The 15,850-nt window shown below is 38.7% G+C and overlaps 2 protein-coding genes across 6 annotated transcripts in view; one reads left to right on the forward strand and one right to left on the reverse strand.

Moving 5' to 3' along the window:
- GGPS1 (geranylgeranyl diphosphate synthase 1) overlaps positions 1 to 6,809 on the reverse strand; it is a 37,507-nt gene extending 30,698 nt beyond the window's left edge. Inside the window, exon 1 of one of the 2 annotated variants that reach the window (XM_074222979.1) lies at positions 6,272 to 6,809. The gene's annotated coding sequence lies outside the window, so the exon portion shown is untranslated. Of the gene's footprint in view, positions 1 to 5,927; positions 6,234 to 6,271 lie in introns of those variants that run through there. The other variant, XM_074222980.1, reaches the window with a different exon arrangement.
- The window catches only part of ARID4B (AT-rich interaction domain 4B), a 215,696-nt gene continuing 206,242 nt past the window's right edge, over positions 6,397 to 15,850 (forward strand). The window contains exons 1-3 of one of the 4 annotated variants that reach the window (XM_074222968.1): positions 6,400 to 6,484; positions 6,715 to 6,834; positions 7,686 to 7,743. In XM_074222968.1, the coding sequence (XP_074079069.1) occupies positions 7,738 to 7,743 (6 nt within the window). In that variant the 5' untranslated portion in view covers positions 6,400 to 6,484; positions 6,715 to 6,834; positions 7,686 to 7,737. Of the gene's footprint in view, positions 6,485 to 6,714; positions 6,835 to 6,980; positions 7,318 to 7,685; positions 7,744 to 15,850 lie in introns of those variants that run through there. The other 3 variants (XM_074222966.1, XM_074222965.1, XM_074222967.1) reach the window with 3 other exon arrangements.

Consider the following 15,850-nt stretch of genomic DNA (forward strand, 5'->3'; position numbering starts at 1 on the left):
TCCAAATACCAGCTTCAAGTATTGGGCAACTTAGTATCACCTGATACAATCTATTCCTCCAAGTCATCCCGAAACATCCAAGAGATGGTAACTGGCAGGATCTTGGCCTTCTATTCCCACCAGTCAGACCGTATACCTATTTTCCCAATTCTCCAATTTTGTTTCCCTTCCTGCAGACTCAAACCCATGCAACACTGCCTCCTCATAAAAAGACTGTTTTGTGAAAACCAGTCATTTGGGTCATGACTATTACGAAAGGCTATTCCAAGATTAAGAAAGAAGTGGGAATATCCTGACTCTTTGTCTATATTAATAATCTTACTCATGGATTAGGAGTATATGCTATCTATTCCTTCATCTAAGACCATATCCTTTTTTCCTTGTGTTCTTCTCTTCTGAATCTTGAAGTAGTCCACCCTCACATCTCAGATGAATTTGGGAGAGAAATAAAGGGAATGATGTTTATTTATATTGAACTTGAGATTTTTACTGAAATTACCTTTTAATAATTATTATTTTTATTTTAATCTTTAGCTCAGACATTATTCAACAAGTTACTTTTTCTAATTCTCCACTTGACCTCACCTTTCTTATCATTAAAAAAAAATAGAAGCAAGGCGGCACAATGGATTGAGCACTGGGTCTGGGTTAGGATGATCTGAGTTCAAATCCTAGTTAGGGGACCCTGGGCAAGTATTTAACTTCAGTCCACCTCTGTTGTTAAATGAGGTCAATTATAGTATTTATCTACCAGAATTGTTTTAAAGATCAAATGAAATGATATTTGTAAAATGCTTAGTACTGTTGCAGGTACAAAGGTGATGCTTAAATAAAGACACATCTTTTTTGGGGGGAGGGGTTACGATTTTCATTGCATTAGGATCTGTTAGCCTCACATTGAGCTTTCAGTTAACTAAAATACCCAGGTAACTTGAACTCTTGCTTAGACACATTTTCTCTGTCATGAACTTACACAGCTAATTTTCTGAATCAAAAGTCAAAATTTTACATGTATCTATACTCACATCTCCAGTTTCTTCTTTCCTTTAGTCCTACCCTGATGCTTCATTATGACATGGCAATGATCCTGAGTTCTTCAAGGCTTTGCCAATGGATGGTGGCAGGTCCTGCCTCTAGGACCTGTTTGTCTGTAGATGTCAGATATAGGCTCAGGTCTGATGATTAAACTAGTGAACTTTAGAGAGGACTCATCACCAAATTGTTCTTCACCATGAGACGGGATTTTCCAGCAACTCATGAAAGCTACCTAATGAATATTGGAAGGACAGAGCATGGACCTGTAATTTCACTGGTATAGAAAACACTCCTTACAAATGTACGCTGGCATTTTCTCTGCCATTTATAGGTATACTGAATTGCTCAGAAGTGAGACTTTAGTGACTTGCCCAGGGTCACAAGTCAGGATGTGTCAAGAGGTTGGGATTTAATCCAGGTCTTTTTTCCTGAGGCCAACTCTTTCTTCACTATTCCAGGTTATTGGCAAAGTGTAGTTTGGACCAATGAAAATAAAATTTTGTTTAAAAATGTAAAAAGCATTCTTAGCTCAAAGTTTATAGACTCTTGAACTGAAAATGAGATTGTTGAATAATGGGGAAAAAATACAAAAAAGCAAGATACAAAGCTACACTCTGCCCTGAAAGTGCTTACATTTGAAAGACAATGGAAAGGGGATGTTTGGAGAGAATCTGGAATTATACCCAAAAAGTTATAAAACTGCATACACCCTTTGATCCAGCAATATCACTACTAGGTCTGTTTCCTAAAGAGATCAGAGAAAAAAGAAAGGAACCTCTATGTTCTTAAATTTTTAAAGAAGTTTTTTTAGAGATGGCAAAGACCTGGAAATTAAGGGATATCCATCAATTGTGGAATGGCTGAAAAGCTTTAAGATTGTAATAAAATTAGAAAGAAATGATGAGCAGATTGATTTCAGAAAAACATGGAGAGAACTTGCATGAAAAGGAACTTTCACGAAGGTTCATTAAAGATTATGAAATGATGCAAAGTGAAATAATGAAAATCACACTGTGATCTCAACCAAAAGAAAACTGTGTTAACAGCAATATGGTTAGAAGAGTAACCATGAATAACTAAGCTATTCTGAATAATATAAACATTCGAATCTACAACGAAGGATTTATGAAGGAAAACGCTATCTACCTCCAAAGAAGTGAACCACATATATCTATATCAAATGTTGGCCTTTTCTACTGTGGGTTTGGGAGGGAGGATGTGGGCGACAACTTGGAACTCAAAATGAAACAAACAAATAATGGGAAAATGACTGGGAAGTAAGTCTGGCTGGGAAGGGAGATGGAGGCTTGACTTCAAGCAAGATAAGGTGAAAGTTCAACCCACCTGGGAAACCCAGGGATAGAGCCAAGGTTTAAAATGAAGATAGTGACTAGAATATAGGGGATATAGTGAGCAAATATCCAGAAAGGGTATGGACTACTGAAGTAACTAATTTAAAAGACTTAAGAACCTACAAATTAAGTTTTATTTTTCTATATTCATCCAATTATTACAGCTGGTTGACATTTTTGGAGCATGAGTCTGCCATTCAAATTTTAACTATTTGCTCTAACTTTGTATCAACTTCAAATGTATTAAGTAAGCATGGAGGGGCATAAAAGAAACATTTCCAATATCATCTAGCCTCTGTAACATGCCTCAAGAACTCTGCTGATGTTTACATTGAACTTTGTCTAATCTAGTCAGGAGGCCATTTCCTTTGAGCTTAGAAGTTGGTCATGAAACTGGCTTAATTTTCCCTTTATAATTTCGAGCACAGTGATTTCCTTTATAATTTTAAGCACAAACCTACTTGTTCTAAAAACAAGAAAATAAAGACATACATACAGGAAGGAAAACCCTCCACTTTACCCAGTGCACAAAGTGTTAAAAGTCTGAGGACAGTCAAACCCTGAAAACGCTATTGAAGGTTCCCTTCCAGGTTGCCATCTAGCAACATTAATCAACATTGTTTTAGGTATAATCATTGAACCAAATGTGAACCTCCCATATGATTATAAACTTCTTTCTCTTGCTTATCCTGAAGAATCCCATGAGACTGACAGCATCTTTGAACTCTGCTACTTTTATACTCTTAAAGCAAAGGGAATTACTTAGTAGGCACTATTAGACAGACTGGTCCAAAGGTACTCTTAATCACCAAGTCACTGAAGTACTACATGCTAGGCCAAGCAATTTGCTAACAAAAACAATAGAGACAGAACTTACAGAATAATAATAGCAGGTGGTATGGATAAAACACCATTCATGGAAATCAAGAAGACTTGAGCTAGTTTTCTTGTTTTAAAAATTTAAAAAAAAAGATCCCCTTTCTCCCCTCTTAATCACAGTACTTACTGTTCTTCCTCATTCTCCCTATTTATTCTAGTGACCTTCATGGAGCTGAGAGCATAGTCATCTCAGACTGTGATCTCATTCTCTATAGGCTCTTGGATACAAAGAAAACAGATCTTTATAATTCAGGATTTTCCCTCCTCAATACCATGGTATTAAGCTTACAATGTAATAAGCTTTTGAAAATCTAGTCTGCTTGAGGGGCTACAGATAACAGAAAGCATCCTTATAGTTCATAATCATTTGCAGTTTAAGAAAAAGACAAAACAAACTTTTTCAGATCCTTGCTAATAAGATTCTACATATAATCATATAAAATAAACTGCAGATTCATATAATGTATGTTAATATTTTACTTTATGGGCATAGATGATATAGGAGGCATTTGATGATAAACGGTAAAGAATTCCAAAATACAGTACTCACCCTTATATAAAGAAATAAAGAAAACCACTGCACCTAGCTTCTGTGATCATGTATTAATTACCCCCTGCAGCAGCAGATCCAGTTGGCCATTCACACTGCTTACAATATACTACTTTTCACATAAGAATTAATCCTATTATAATTTATTTCAAAACTCTATACTTCATCTAGCATAACATATCTGCTTACCTGTACAAAGAAGGCAATTTTTCACTTGCCTTGACAACAAGATTACAGAATAAACTACCCTAAATTATTCCCACATCTAATATCAGAATACTACTATGAATGTCTGGAAAAAGATAATAAGGAGAAATATGCCATATAACATTTTTTAAAATACTCTACCTCTAACATAACTGGTGCTACATCCAGAAATAATTGAACTTCTGTAAATCTGTAAAATATCTTTGGAAATAATAAAAAACTCTAATTAAATAATTTTCAATCTTTACTGAGATGGTACATTACATACTAAACAAGTTCTGGCCATGGTTAAATGATTTAAATATATTTTTAAAAATCATGAAATTACCTTCATAAAGACCAGGCATGAAGTAGTTCTACAAATTGTCTCTTGGGTTAGTTTTGTCTCGTAAATTATTATATCAGACCATAAGTGGCAAGGAACAGTTGAATGTTGCTATCTAGCACAATAATAGACCCATGGGAGGCTTTAAAAAAAAGACTAATTGATACTAGGTGTTTCATCTCTGTGGACCCCTTTTCTTATCAGAAGAAATGAGGGGTAGGAAGAGATTATTTCTAGGCTACCTTCTAGTCTTTATATTCTAGGATTCTATCTATTCTGTCTAGTAGGATATTTATCACCATGCCTCTTCTCAGAAGAAAGATACAGGAACTGTAGTGGAGAAATCATAGAAATTATTTGTCCTTGACCCCACCCCCATCAACACACACACATACACACACACATTTTAAGATTTGGAAAGTAATTTACATATATTTTCTTTTTTTATAGTTAGTTTGGTGTCATTTATTAAAACACAATTTGTTTTCCCCTCATGGCCGTTCACATTCCTTCCACAACACAAATCAGACATTTTCTCACTTGATCCTTCATAACCCTGTGAGATAGGTATATACTATAAGCTTTATTATTCCTATTTTACAAATGAAGAATCTGAGATTTAGAGTAGTTAAGTATTAACTGTCATGGACAGACAGTTAATAAAAGTCATGGGTTTTCCTTGGCTCCAAGTTAAGCATCTAACAATTGCCTCTTTATTCTTTTGCTGTAGAAGACAGAAACCTGTTTATAATGGATACATATCCTCAACCTTTTAAATATAGATATCCAAGACATTAATGCAAATAGGTTCATTTGTGGTACATGACATTCAGTGTTAGAGGTTAAAGTAAAACTATAAATGTCTCAAGCCTAATTACAGCATTCCTCATTCTTCTGAGTAGAAAAACTGCCTTCAAAAAAAGACAATAATCCACGTTCTATCCAATGATCAAATTGTGATTTAAGCCTGATTTTTTTTCAAAACCTCCAAAATGTTAAAATAAACTTTTTTTTTCCCCCAAGGAAGTGATATTTCCTATGATATATTTGTGAAGCAGGCCAATTTCTTTGGATTCCAGACAGCTGGAACTCAACACCGAAATCTTTGGATTATGGATCTGAGGGGAATCGTAACTCTGGAGCGGAAGGAACTCTAATCTATGTGGAAGAAGGGTTGAATTTGAAAAAAAAAATTTTTTTAATAAGCACGCATTTCGATAGCTGGTTTACTTTGTAATACTATGTATTTTAAAATTATTTTGTGAAAGGATTTAGACACAGGGCACAAATCAGAGCTACGGGATGCAGACCAAAGGATACTACTTTTCACTTTTTTAAAACCTGTTTCTTTCTCGTGGTCTTTTGTCTTTAGTATTGCTTCTTCTTCCACAGTGTGACTAATAGAGAGATGTCTTAAACCTGATTGTATCACCTTACTTGCGGTCTCGGGGAGGGAGGTAGGGAAATGTGGAACTTTAAAAGCTGATGGTAAAAAAAAAGGCTGATGGTGATGAATGTTGGAAAACTATCTTCGTATGTTATTGGGGGATAAAAAAACAACATTCATAAGAACTCTTACCTAGCTCAAGGCCCTCAACTCAAAAGGTGAGGCTGAGGTGCCAGAGAAGGGCCGAATTCAAACCCGGACCCCCTGCTTCTGCATGTGGCACCAGCGAGTCCCCAGTTTTAAGGCCAAAGGGAAGGGCTGCGGTTCAAAGGCGCTGCTTCCCTCGGCGGAAGTCAGCAGGCCGGGCTGCCCCGGCCTCCATGGCCCCTCGCTCCCTCCGCGGCCTCCAACAGACCGAGAGAAGCGCACACGCGCGCGCGCGCACACACAGACACAGACGAGGAAGCTCCAGCCGCGTTAGCATCCGGGTCCTCGTCCCTCTTTCTTTCCTCTCCCCGCCCCCTCTGCTCTCTCACCATTCGGGTTCCCCCGCCGTCTGCACCTCGGCGCTCAGCAGAAGCGGAGAACGAGCGTTTCTCGGGGCCGGTCCCAAAGCGGCACCGCCGTGCCTCAACTTCCTCCTTTATAGTTCACTTCGAGGCTCCTCCCGCCGCCAACACGAATCCCTCCCACTGCTTCACTAGGACACTCTCCGCCCTTTTCAGCCGCCAGCGTCTCCGCATTACTCGGTACGAGAAAATGCGCCATCCCCGTCGCACTGCGCAGGCGTCGCCGCCGCCTCCCTAGCGATCGCTAGCTCCGGGCCTCCTCCGCCCTCCACTCCGCTCCTATTCCCCTCACGCCGACGCGGAGCATTAGGGGTCTTGCAGTCTTGGGCGGTGGGAGGCCGGAGCTCCGGTCCCGGCGGCTGGACTACAACTCCCGGCGAGCTCCGCGGCGTCACTTTCTGTTTCCATAGAACTGGTGGAAAATGGCGTCGGTGTTTGTATCCCGGGGACCAATGGCGAGAGGCCGGGGGCGGGTTCTAAATGTCAGCAGCCAATCGCAGGCCTCCTGCCGGGCAGGCTGAGGAAGGAGGGTAGGTAGGGGCGGGAGGGAAGACGAGGGGAGGGAAGCAGGGGAGGGGAAGGGGGCTCGGGGGAGGGAGGGGGAGTGATGTTTGCCCGTCAGTCGAGTCCGGAGTGAGCAGCCCAGACACCGGATCGGAGAGGAGCCCCCGAGCCGCCGCCGCCGCCGCCACGGCCCCCCGCCTGGACCGGCGCCCGGACGGAGCCGCAGCGGGCCCATCGCGCTCCGCGTCCGCGGGGGGGCCCTGCTCGGGGCCCGGGCCCGGGGTCCGGCGGGGGATTTTCTCCGCGCTTCGCTCCCTCCCCCCCCCCCCAGCTCGGGAGCTCGAGCGGCCGCCAAACAAAGGTACCAGCCGCCGCCGCGGGAGGAGGAGGAGGAGCCGCGGCCGCCGCCGGACCCGCGGCCTCCCCTGCCCCCCATCTGCCCCCCCCCCCGGCCCTCGGGGTCGCCGGCTGCGGGGCGGAGCAGGGGAAGGGGGCTCGGCCCCGGCCAGGTAGGGACGCCCGCTCGGCGGGGGAATGCGGCGGCCGGAGGGGGCCCCCGGCTCCGGGGCGCCCGTGTGCCCCCGGGCGGGGGGGGGGAGAGAGAGAGGGGGCCACCCCCGCGGCGGGCGCGGGGCCCTGCCCGCCCCGGAGCCCCCCGGGCGGGGGCCGCGCCGCAGGCCGGCCGCGGGGAGGAGGCCCGGGCCGGGGCGGGGAAGGATCGGGGCCGGACTCCGGGGTTTGTTGTGACTTTCTGCTCTGACAGAAATGGCGTCATCGCCGGGGACCGGGAAACTCCGGCGGGGCCCACAATGGGGAAGCGGGGCGCGGGGCGCGGGGGTCCCGGCCGCTCACTCGCCGCCTTTTGTCTCCGCCCCAGGTGCAGGTGAATCGTGTGTGTGCGGGAGCCTCGCGGCCGCCCAGCCGCCACCATGAAGGTAAGCGGGGCTTCGTGCGGGGACGCGGGGCGGGGTGGTCGCGGGGAGGCGTGTGCCCTGGCCGCCGCGGGCCCCCGGGCCCCCGGGCCCCGAGGCGAGGCCGCTGCCGCGGCCCTGGAGAGAGGGCTTCGGGGAGGGTGCGGGCGCGTCGCCGTGGGCCTCCCGGCCCCGGGGGTGCAGCGCGGTGCCCCCGGCCCGGGGCCAGCCCCTGCCGGGACGGGGCGCCTTGTGGGGCTCGGCACCCGCCCTCCCGCGTCGGTGGTGCCGTCGCTGCTGCCTTTAGGAAAACTTTCCCCGGCACTCGAGACAGAAACCGATTTTTATGAGCTTTTATAGATGCCACATAGATAGATCATTCTCCATCGGGTAGGGACAGAGAGAATGAAGAAAGGCCGGTGCCTGGAATGTAGGCTTTTTTTTTTTTTAACCTTTTGGGTTTGCTTATTGGAAGATACGGTGGCCCCAGACGTCTCTGTTACTTTCTTTGCCTTTTTCAGCCTAGCAGATATGTATTGAGTACCGATAATAGGCATTTAATACACACTAGGATAAAAAGAGAGAGAGAGAATCAGAATTTTGAACGGTTTAGATTCAACTGGTGGCATCAAGCCTAGCAGACATTTTTCTTTTCTCTAAAAATTCAGCTATGCTTGAAAAGGGTGGGTGTGTTCATAATTGGTTCTAGTAATAATGCTGCAAACTGTAGTAGGTTAAAATTTAAATGCTAGCTACCTCAGGCAGTTCATTTGAATAGTCTCTCTATACATCTGGGGTCTTTTCAAAATCAAGACAATTTTAAAAATACTGTATCAAATTAAGACTTCTATTGTGTAAGTTTATGGAAAAAAGTAAAAGCTGTGACCTTTGGAAATTCTGAGTACTGTGAAGTCTACTCAGTTTTTCTTGGATTCTTGAGTTGTGCTGTATATAGGTATAAGGAAAGATTTTCTTTCTTTCTCTCATTGCATATATATATATATGTACTGTATGTGTATACATATATATACATAAATTTATATAAGTAGTATATAAAACTAAAATGTCTGTGATATCTGAAAAATATAGAAGAGGTGCATGATTTTAATGACCCTGAGGACTATGTGTTTGTGTGTGAGATCATCAGAAGTGAATTTATTAAGAACAATTCTTCTACAATAGTCATAAATTTCTTGAGAAAATGTTGGACTGGAAAATGCATTAAGTTTGAAAATGGAGCAATAGTTAACAGATAATTATGAAATCTTTGATTATCACAATTTTATTTTATGATTTCTTGTTTAACTGTCAGTCTTTAAAAATTAAATTAAAGGTTGCTTTTTTAAACAGTTTCACCTAAGTGTCAGATCAAAATCAGGTTACCCTTGGATATTTGTAATTGCATTTAAAAAATAAATTGTTAGTTTTTGTTTAAATGATACCAATGTTGAAATGCTTTACAGTTTAAAATCAATTTTACATTTGTTGCTATTCCTGGTATCATAATATAACTCTTCATTTAAGAACAACGTGGCCAGTAATAACCTTTTACAAATATGAACCTTAACTTTTTGCAACCTAATTTTTATTCAGTAAATTAAGGATCTTTAGCATTCATTATCTTGCTTGTGATTTAAGTCAGTGATAGAATTTTTCATCTATAGCCCCAATTTCTGTGATGCTTTAATAGCATTTGATATATTAGAAATCAAACATATTTGCATTTTCTAACAATTGCTACACAACAGAGTTAGTATTATCTATAATAAGGTAGAGAAAAAAATTTAATCATTGCTAATCCACATATTTATAGACAGTACTTGGCAAAATATAATTATGCTTGTTTTGGAACATCTTAGAAAATTGAAATAAACATATACATGTATCATTTTTATATAAAAAAATTTTCACTTTGTTGGTACTGTATTGTATTTTTTTGTTGTTAATCTGTGAGGCAATGGGGTAAAGTAACTTGTCCAAGGTCACACAGCTAATAAGTATCAACTGAATTTGAACTGAGGTCCTTCTGACTGCAGGGCCCAGTGCTCTAGCCCCTTAGCTGCACATGGAAGGTATTCTTTAAACAAATGAAGTCCTTTTACAACCTGATATATACTCCATCTTGTGATATGTTATTAACTGTGTGATTATGGAAAATGAGATAAGATACCTGTAATACAAAAGCAATTTGTGGTTTTATAAACAGCAAGGATGATGTTATGTTAAATTTATCCTTCTTCGGCTTTCCATATTTGACTTTACTGCCTGAATTTCTAAGACTCGGAAAATTATAAATTGCTGAAGTTCATAGACTAGTTCATAACTATATATTAATCATCAGTCTCAAATTCCTTTCATACTACACTTTTAATGTAATTTATAGAAGAAAGAACTGACTTAATTTGCTGTTTTTTTTCCCTACACCAAATAATTCAGATAATTGGAGGGAGGAGAGTAAACAGGAAGCCTTTGTAATTCACTATCTGAATATTAGCTCCTTCATAATTCATAGTTAGATGCTTCCATCTCAACTTGGATCCAAAATAAAGGAAATATATTTTGTGGTAGATGTCTTTTTGAGGACTAGGTAATTTGTGTAATTAATGGGATTTCCTATTTTCTCAGTGAATTGTTAACCCTTTGGTTAGTCCTTCTAGTAGAAATGAGTTATCCAAAATTAAGAAGTACATTTTTTGCCTTTCAGCTTGCTGTCTTGGAGACCCTGGTGGTTTTTAGCTGATATGACTGAAAGGCAGACCTTGAAAGATGCTAAAATTTTAAAAATGGAGGCAACTCAGGGCGGCTAGGTGGCGCAGTGCATAAAGCACAGGCCCTGGAGTCAGGAGTACCTGGGTTCAAATCCGGTCTCAGACACTTAATAATTACCTAGCTGTGTGGCCTTGGGCAAGCCACTTAACCCCATTTTCCTTGCAAAAACCCTAAAAAAAAAATGGAGGCAACTCTTTTAGTAGAAAGTATGGAATCTGGAGTTAGGAAACAGTGTGGGTTTGAATTCCAGCTCTTTAATGGGTGATCTTCAGCAAGTCATTTTCTATATACTTAAATTTTCCCCATTTATAAAATGAAAATAACAGTAACTCAAAGGATTATTTGAAGGGTCACACAATCTAATGTAGATAATGAACAATTTTTTTAGGTGTACAATTTATGAATTGTTAAAACATTTTATAATTGTCAGCTATTATGGTGATGATAGATTCCCCCTCTTCTGCTCTTTGTTTATGGTCTAGACCTTTGTAACTGTAACATCTTTTATCAAGAGACTAGTGAGTGTCCTTACAATCCCTCTTTCCCACCCACTATTAATTTTAACTGGCAGAATTGTTGGAATTAGATAATTCTAGACTAGACCCTTAAAGGTGTCACCTTTTGCAGAGTAGTTTGTTCCAAATGTTTTGGTGGTTTCACTTGGGATCTCATTGCTCAGATTTTCAGAGTTTTGAAATCAGCATTTATTAGCATTTAACTTTAGAGAAGTATTGGTAATAGATAAATATTTATTTTATGAAATGTATTGAAGCTAAATAAAGATATATGTTAATTTATTTCAGTTATAGAGCGTTGATAAGTTCTAGAAAACTTAGAACAGGAACTTCAAATGGCAAATAGTGATATATTTTAATACTTGACAAATTTTGTGAGAAATTTAGTTTTTCACTAGTACTACCTTTTTGGCTACAAAACACAAGTTATGAATATTGTTTGATATTTATAAATTCATGATCTAGTATAGCTTTGTCATATTTAAGAAATCTGTCATAGAAAAAGAAAACCATAGTGTAAAATTTTTTTACCTAGTCAGTTTTTACATTTAATGTAAAATGAAATAATTGTAAATTATTGAGCTTACTGAATTTTATAGGATATGATTTAAATAAAATTAGAACATGTCTCCCCAAATTTAGTATTATATGCATATCATTTTTTTAACGATATCTAGTTTTTAAATAGATATGTAAAAGCAAAAGGAAAATGTTGAATGCCTCTGATGGTTTGTCTTTCTCTTGTGAAGAGAAAGTATGTTTATTTTTGTCCCTAAATACTACATTAAATCTATTTTAAATGAAGTATATAAATAAAATGTAATGGGTATCATTGTAATAGTATATTAGAACAAAAAGAGAGCAATGAAAAAGTTTATCTTAAACTAATTTTTCATATAATAAGTTGATATTAAAAGGTGGAATTTAGGTCTTAGCCTAAGAATGACCAAGCATAGATTCATCTCAAGAGTCAGGGAACTCCTAAAACTCGAGTGTTCTATAGAAGTATCTTTATTTTTATAGAAATGAATCTATATACAAGGTTGAAGTATCAATTTCTAGAATCAGGAAAATGACAGGAGAAACAATCGTCAAGTTCATTCCATTTTACCATTAAATAGTTTAACAGAAATTAATGCTATTTTCCAAAAAAACTCAACCTACAAGTTCTTTACTCATTGAAAAAAATGCTTTCTCTCAGTGCATATGGGCCCCTTTTCTTGAATATAAGAATTTCAGAGAACTCCATCTTTATGGCATTTTCATTCTATTGGGCAAAACAAAATATGCATATGAAAATTTATATGAAATATATTCAAAAGCAATACGTGGCAATTTTTATTGTTAGAAGGTATTAGGGATTCTTTATCAGCTGTCAACACATAGTAGTTGAGGAAAGGTTCTTCATGTAGAAGGTGTGGAATCAGAAAGATCTGGGGTTTGAACTATGTCTCCAATCCTGGGCAAGGTCCTTAACCTCTTTTATCTTTTCTTTCTTCATCTGTAAAATAGTGCTAATTATGCCGATAGTTCCCACTTCATAGGTCTTTGTGAGAATAAAATAATATGTAAAACATTTTGTGAACCTTGAAGTCTGTGTCAGTTATTATATAATTTATTCTTTGTACTAACAAGATGAAGCATAAAAAGTATGATTAATAATAAAATTAATTGGACTTTGGAATGTCATTCAGATATTACCACTACTCATTCCTTGAAAATCCTGTTATCTGTGGGTCTTGTTTAAATTTGCTAGTTTAGCTTTATTCTTGAGATCAAAGAATCTAGTTTGGTGATGATCCCCTGTCATTTAGGTGATCTGTGAGGTTATTTTATTATTGAAATAACTTGATTTACTATCTATTGTTCCCTAGAAGATGATGTAATTTATGGATTATGGGAGGAATAATCAATTCTGATTATGATTTTAAACTTTAATGCTTATTTCAAGATATAGCATATACTATACATAATGATAGGGAATTGAGTCTCATGATTGACTTGTGCTAATCATGATTAAAAGGTTTTTATTCCCTATAGCTGTCAAGGGACATGGTTTAAACTTTGTCTATCTGAAACTAAGTACTAAATTATATTATTACAGGTTTATACTGTATTTCTGGAGTGAAATATGTTTGCATTGTGTAGATGTCCTTGAGAGCAGTGTCATGATCAATTTTCATTAAAAAAAACCCACATTTGGGTTTTTATCATTTTAGCTATATGACACCCTGAGAATTCATTTTTATCCCTGAGAGATGAAGATTGTGACTTAGCAGGCATGCGAGCAAATATCATTTATTTAATAAATTTTTCAATGTTTTAAGAGAACTTTCATTCAGTGCTCAGAATTTTCTTTCCACCATAAAATGACAACTTCTCCATTACTTTAATTAGATACTTTTTTTTTAAGGTTTTTGCAAGCCAAACGGGGTTAAGTGGCTTGTCCAAGGCCACACAGCTAGGTAATTATTAAATGTCTGAGGCTGCTTTTAAACTCCTGACTCCAGAGCTGGTGCTCTAGCCACTGTGCCACCTAGCCGCCCCAATTAGATACTTTGTTATAAATTTTTAATGCCAAAGAAATTAAATTGATAGCCAAACTTAATAGTACTAATCCTCTCAGAGCTTTACCCTTACTGGTCCTTTGATTGGCCTCTGATGATATTAAAAACTTTCTTGAATATGTAGCCTGATGACATGGGGAGAGAACCTGGAGTTAGCTTTGAAACAGGATGAAGTATTATTAAAAATAAGACTTAGTTTAAAGACATTTTTTTAAAAGGAAAAGAAACGAATAAAATTTATCTTCTGTACATGATAGAATGAAAAAGTAAATTTCAGTAGTGGCTAGTTGTAATTTACTGTTAATTTACTGAGTGCTTTATCAAGTTTGCTCACTAACTTAAAATAGTATTTTCTCTCCTGGAAGAAACCTGTCTCTCCCACCTGCCTGCCTAATGGCCCTTCACTAAAATACCACATGAATTGCTGAGATTTTAAAGTAGGTTTTTGGAATGATGTTGAGGCTCTTTTTAATTTTTTGCATTTTAATTTTGGTAGGCTGACTACCTCAGTTGTGGAATTTTGGATATGTAAATTGTCTGATAGACCTAGAAGTTCTTTAAAAAGTTCTTGATGCAAGGCAATAGCTTTCTTTTTTTGGTTTCTACTGAAAACCATTCGGTAGTTTCTGAAACTTTTTATTTTTAACTAAACTTTCTTGATGCAAAGAAATTTTCATGTTTGTGATTGCAATACCTGTTTCTTTTTCCTGCAATGTTTCCCAGATGTCAGTATTTACTGTGTAAAGTAAATCCTTCCAAGCCTTAGAGGTTAGCTCTTGGAGAACTTGAACCTTAAACTTATTTCCTCTTTGTCTTATTAATTTCTTACTTTAATATGCTTCCAGCCTAGCTTATTTATGTAAATCAAAAAATTTTCTTCCTTCAAGAGATCAATATCAGTTTTCTGATGTGGTAGTGAGTCACCTGAAGCTTGGCTAGCTTAGTGAACTTGTGGGGGTGGGGTAAGTGACTCCTGGGGCTCTGCCAAGCCGCAGAGGCTTGACTAGTGCAGAGGAGAGTGGGAGAAAGAAGACTAGCCTGAAGACGGCAACAACTGCTGTTGTCAAAGTTAAAGTGAGAATTTGACTTTCTTCTTGCTTGGATAATTGAAAAACCTTGCTTTTTAAATATTTCTTGCCACTAATTGATGTACTTTAAAAGGTTGGCTTGACAAAAATAGCTGTGTATATATCTGTGCTAACTGTTATAAACTTCTGGTTGGTGGAAATTGTTCTTGAAGCTTTAAAAATATAAAGGAATTGAGAGTTTTAATTAATGTTGTAAAGTATGGATAGTGCCTGTCTTTGTTTTCCCTCAATTTAAGAATCTATTTGGTATTCTAAGGGAGTCAGAGAGCGGCATATGAATAGAAGCTTGGCTTTGGACTCTGAAAGATTTGGATGTAAGTCTTACCTTAATTTTCAGGTAGACCTCTACCATGTCTATCTCTATCAGTGGTATCCTCTGATAGTTTCTTATGACATTATACATTTTGTAAAAGAAAAAATATAATTCTTCAATTATTATTTATTTCAAGGTAGGTTAAGTCATTATAAATTAAATACTTAGCATGGCCCAGGAATTGTCTTTGGGATGGGAGAATCCAAACAAAGGCAAAAAGTACCCTGCCCTCAAGGTGCTCACATTCTAATGTGAGAGATAACATGTACATAACTAAGTCCATAAAAGTTATTTATTGTGTAGGTGGAAGGTGAGACATGGACTCTAGGAAAGGATTTCTTGAGAAAGTGTGGATTTGACCTTAGTCTTGAAGGAATCCAGGGTATTCCAGGCTTGGGACAAAGCTGAGAGGTGAAGTTTTTTGTGCCAGGAATAGCAAGTAGATGAGTGCATTGTAGAGTATATACAGGGGATGTGAGGAGTGCAGAAGAAAATAACAACTCCAACACCAACCCAAAGGACTTTATATTTGACCTTGGAGGTAATAGGGAACTGGAAATCACTGAATAGGGCAGTGATGTCAAACTCAAGTAGAAATGAAGACCATAATAAATACATAAGGATTCCTGGGGGTCATGTATTAACTTAAAACATAACATAGGTAATATTAACATGTGGTTTTCTATTTTAATTTATTTTATTAAATATTTCCCAATTAAATTTTAATCTGGTTCAGAGTATACATACTGAGACTGTTTAACATCTCTAAAATAGATGTTATGCTAGATTAAAGATTTGTGATTTAGAAAATTCACTTTGGCAATTGAATAGATAGATTGGAATAGTCTTACAGAAGATAGATCATTTGAATAGTTCAGG

The sequence above is a fragment of the Macrotis lagotis genome, chromosome 2, assembly GCF_037893015.1.
Source record: "Macrotis lagotis isolate mMagLag1 chromosome 2, bilby.v1.9.chrom.fasta, whole genome shotgun sequence".
In the NCBI taxonomy this organism is placed as follows: domain Eukaryota; kingdom Metazoa; phylum Chordata; class Mammalia; order Peramelemorphia; family Peramelidae; genus Macrotis; species Macrotis lagotis.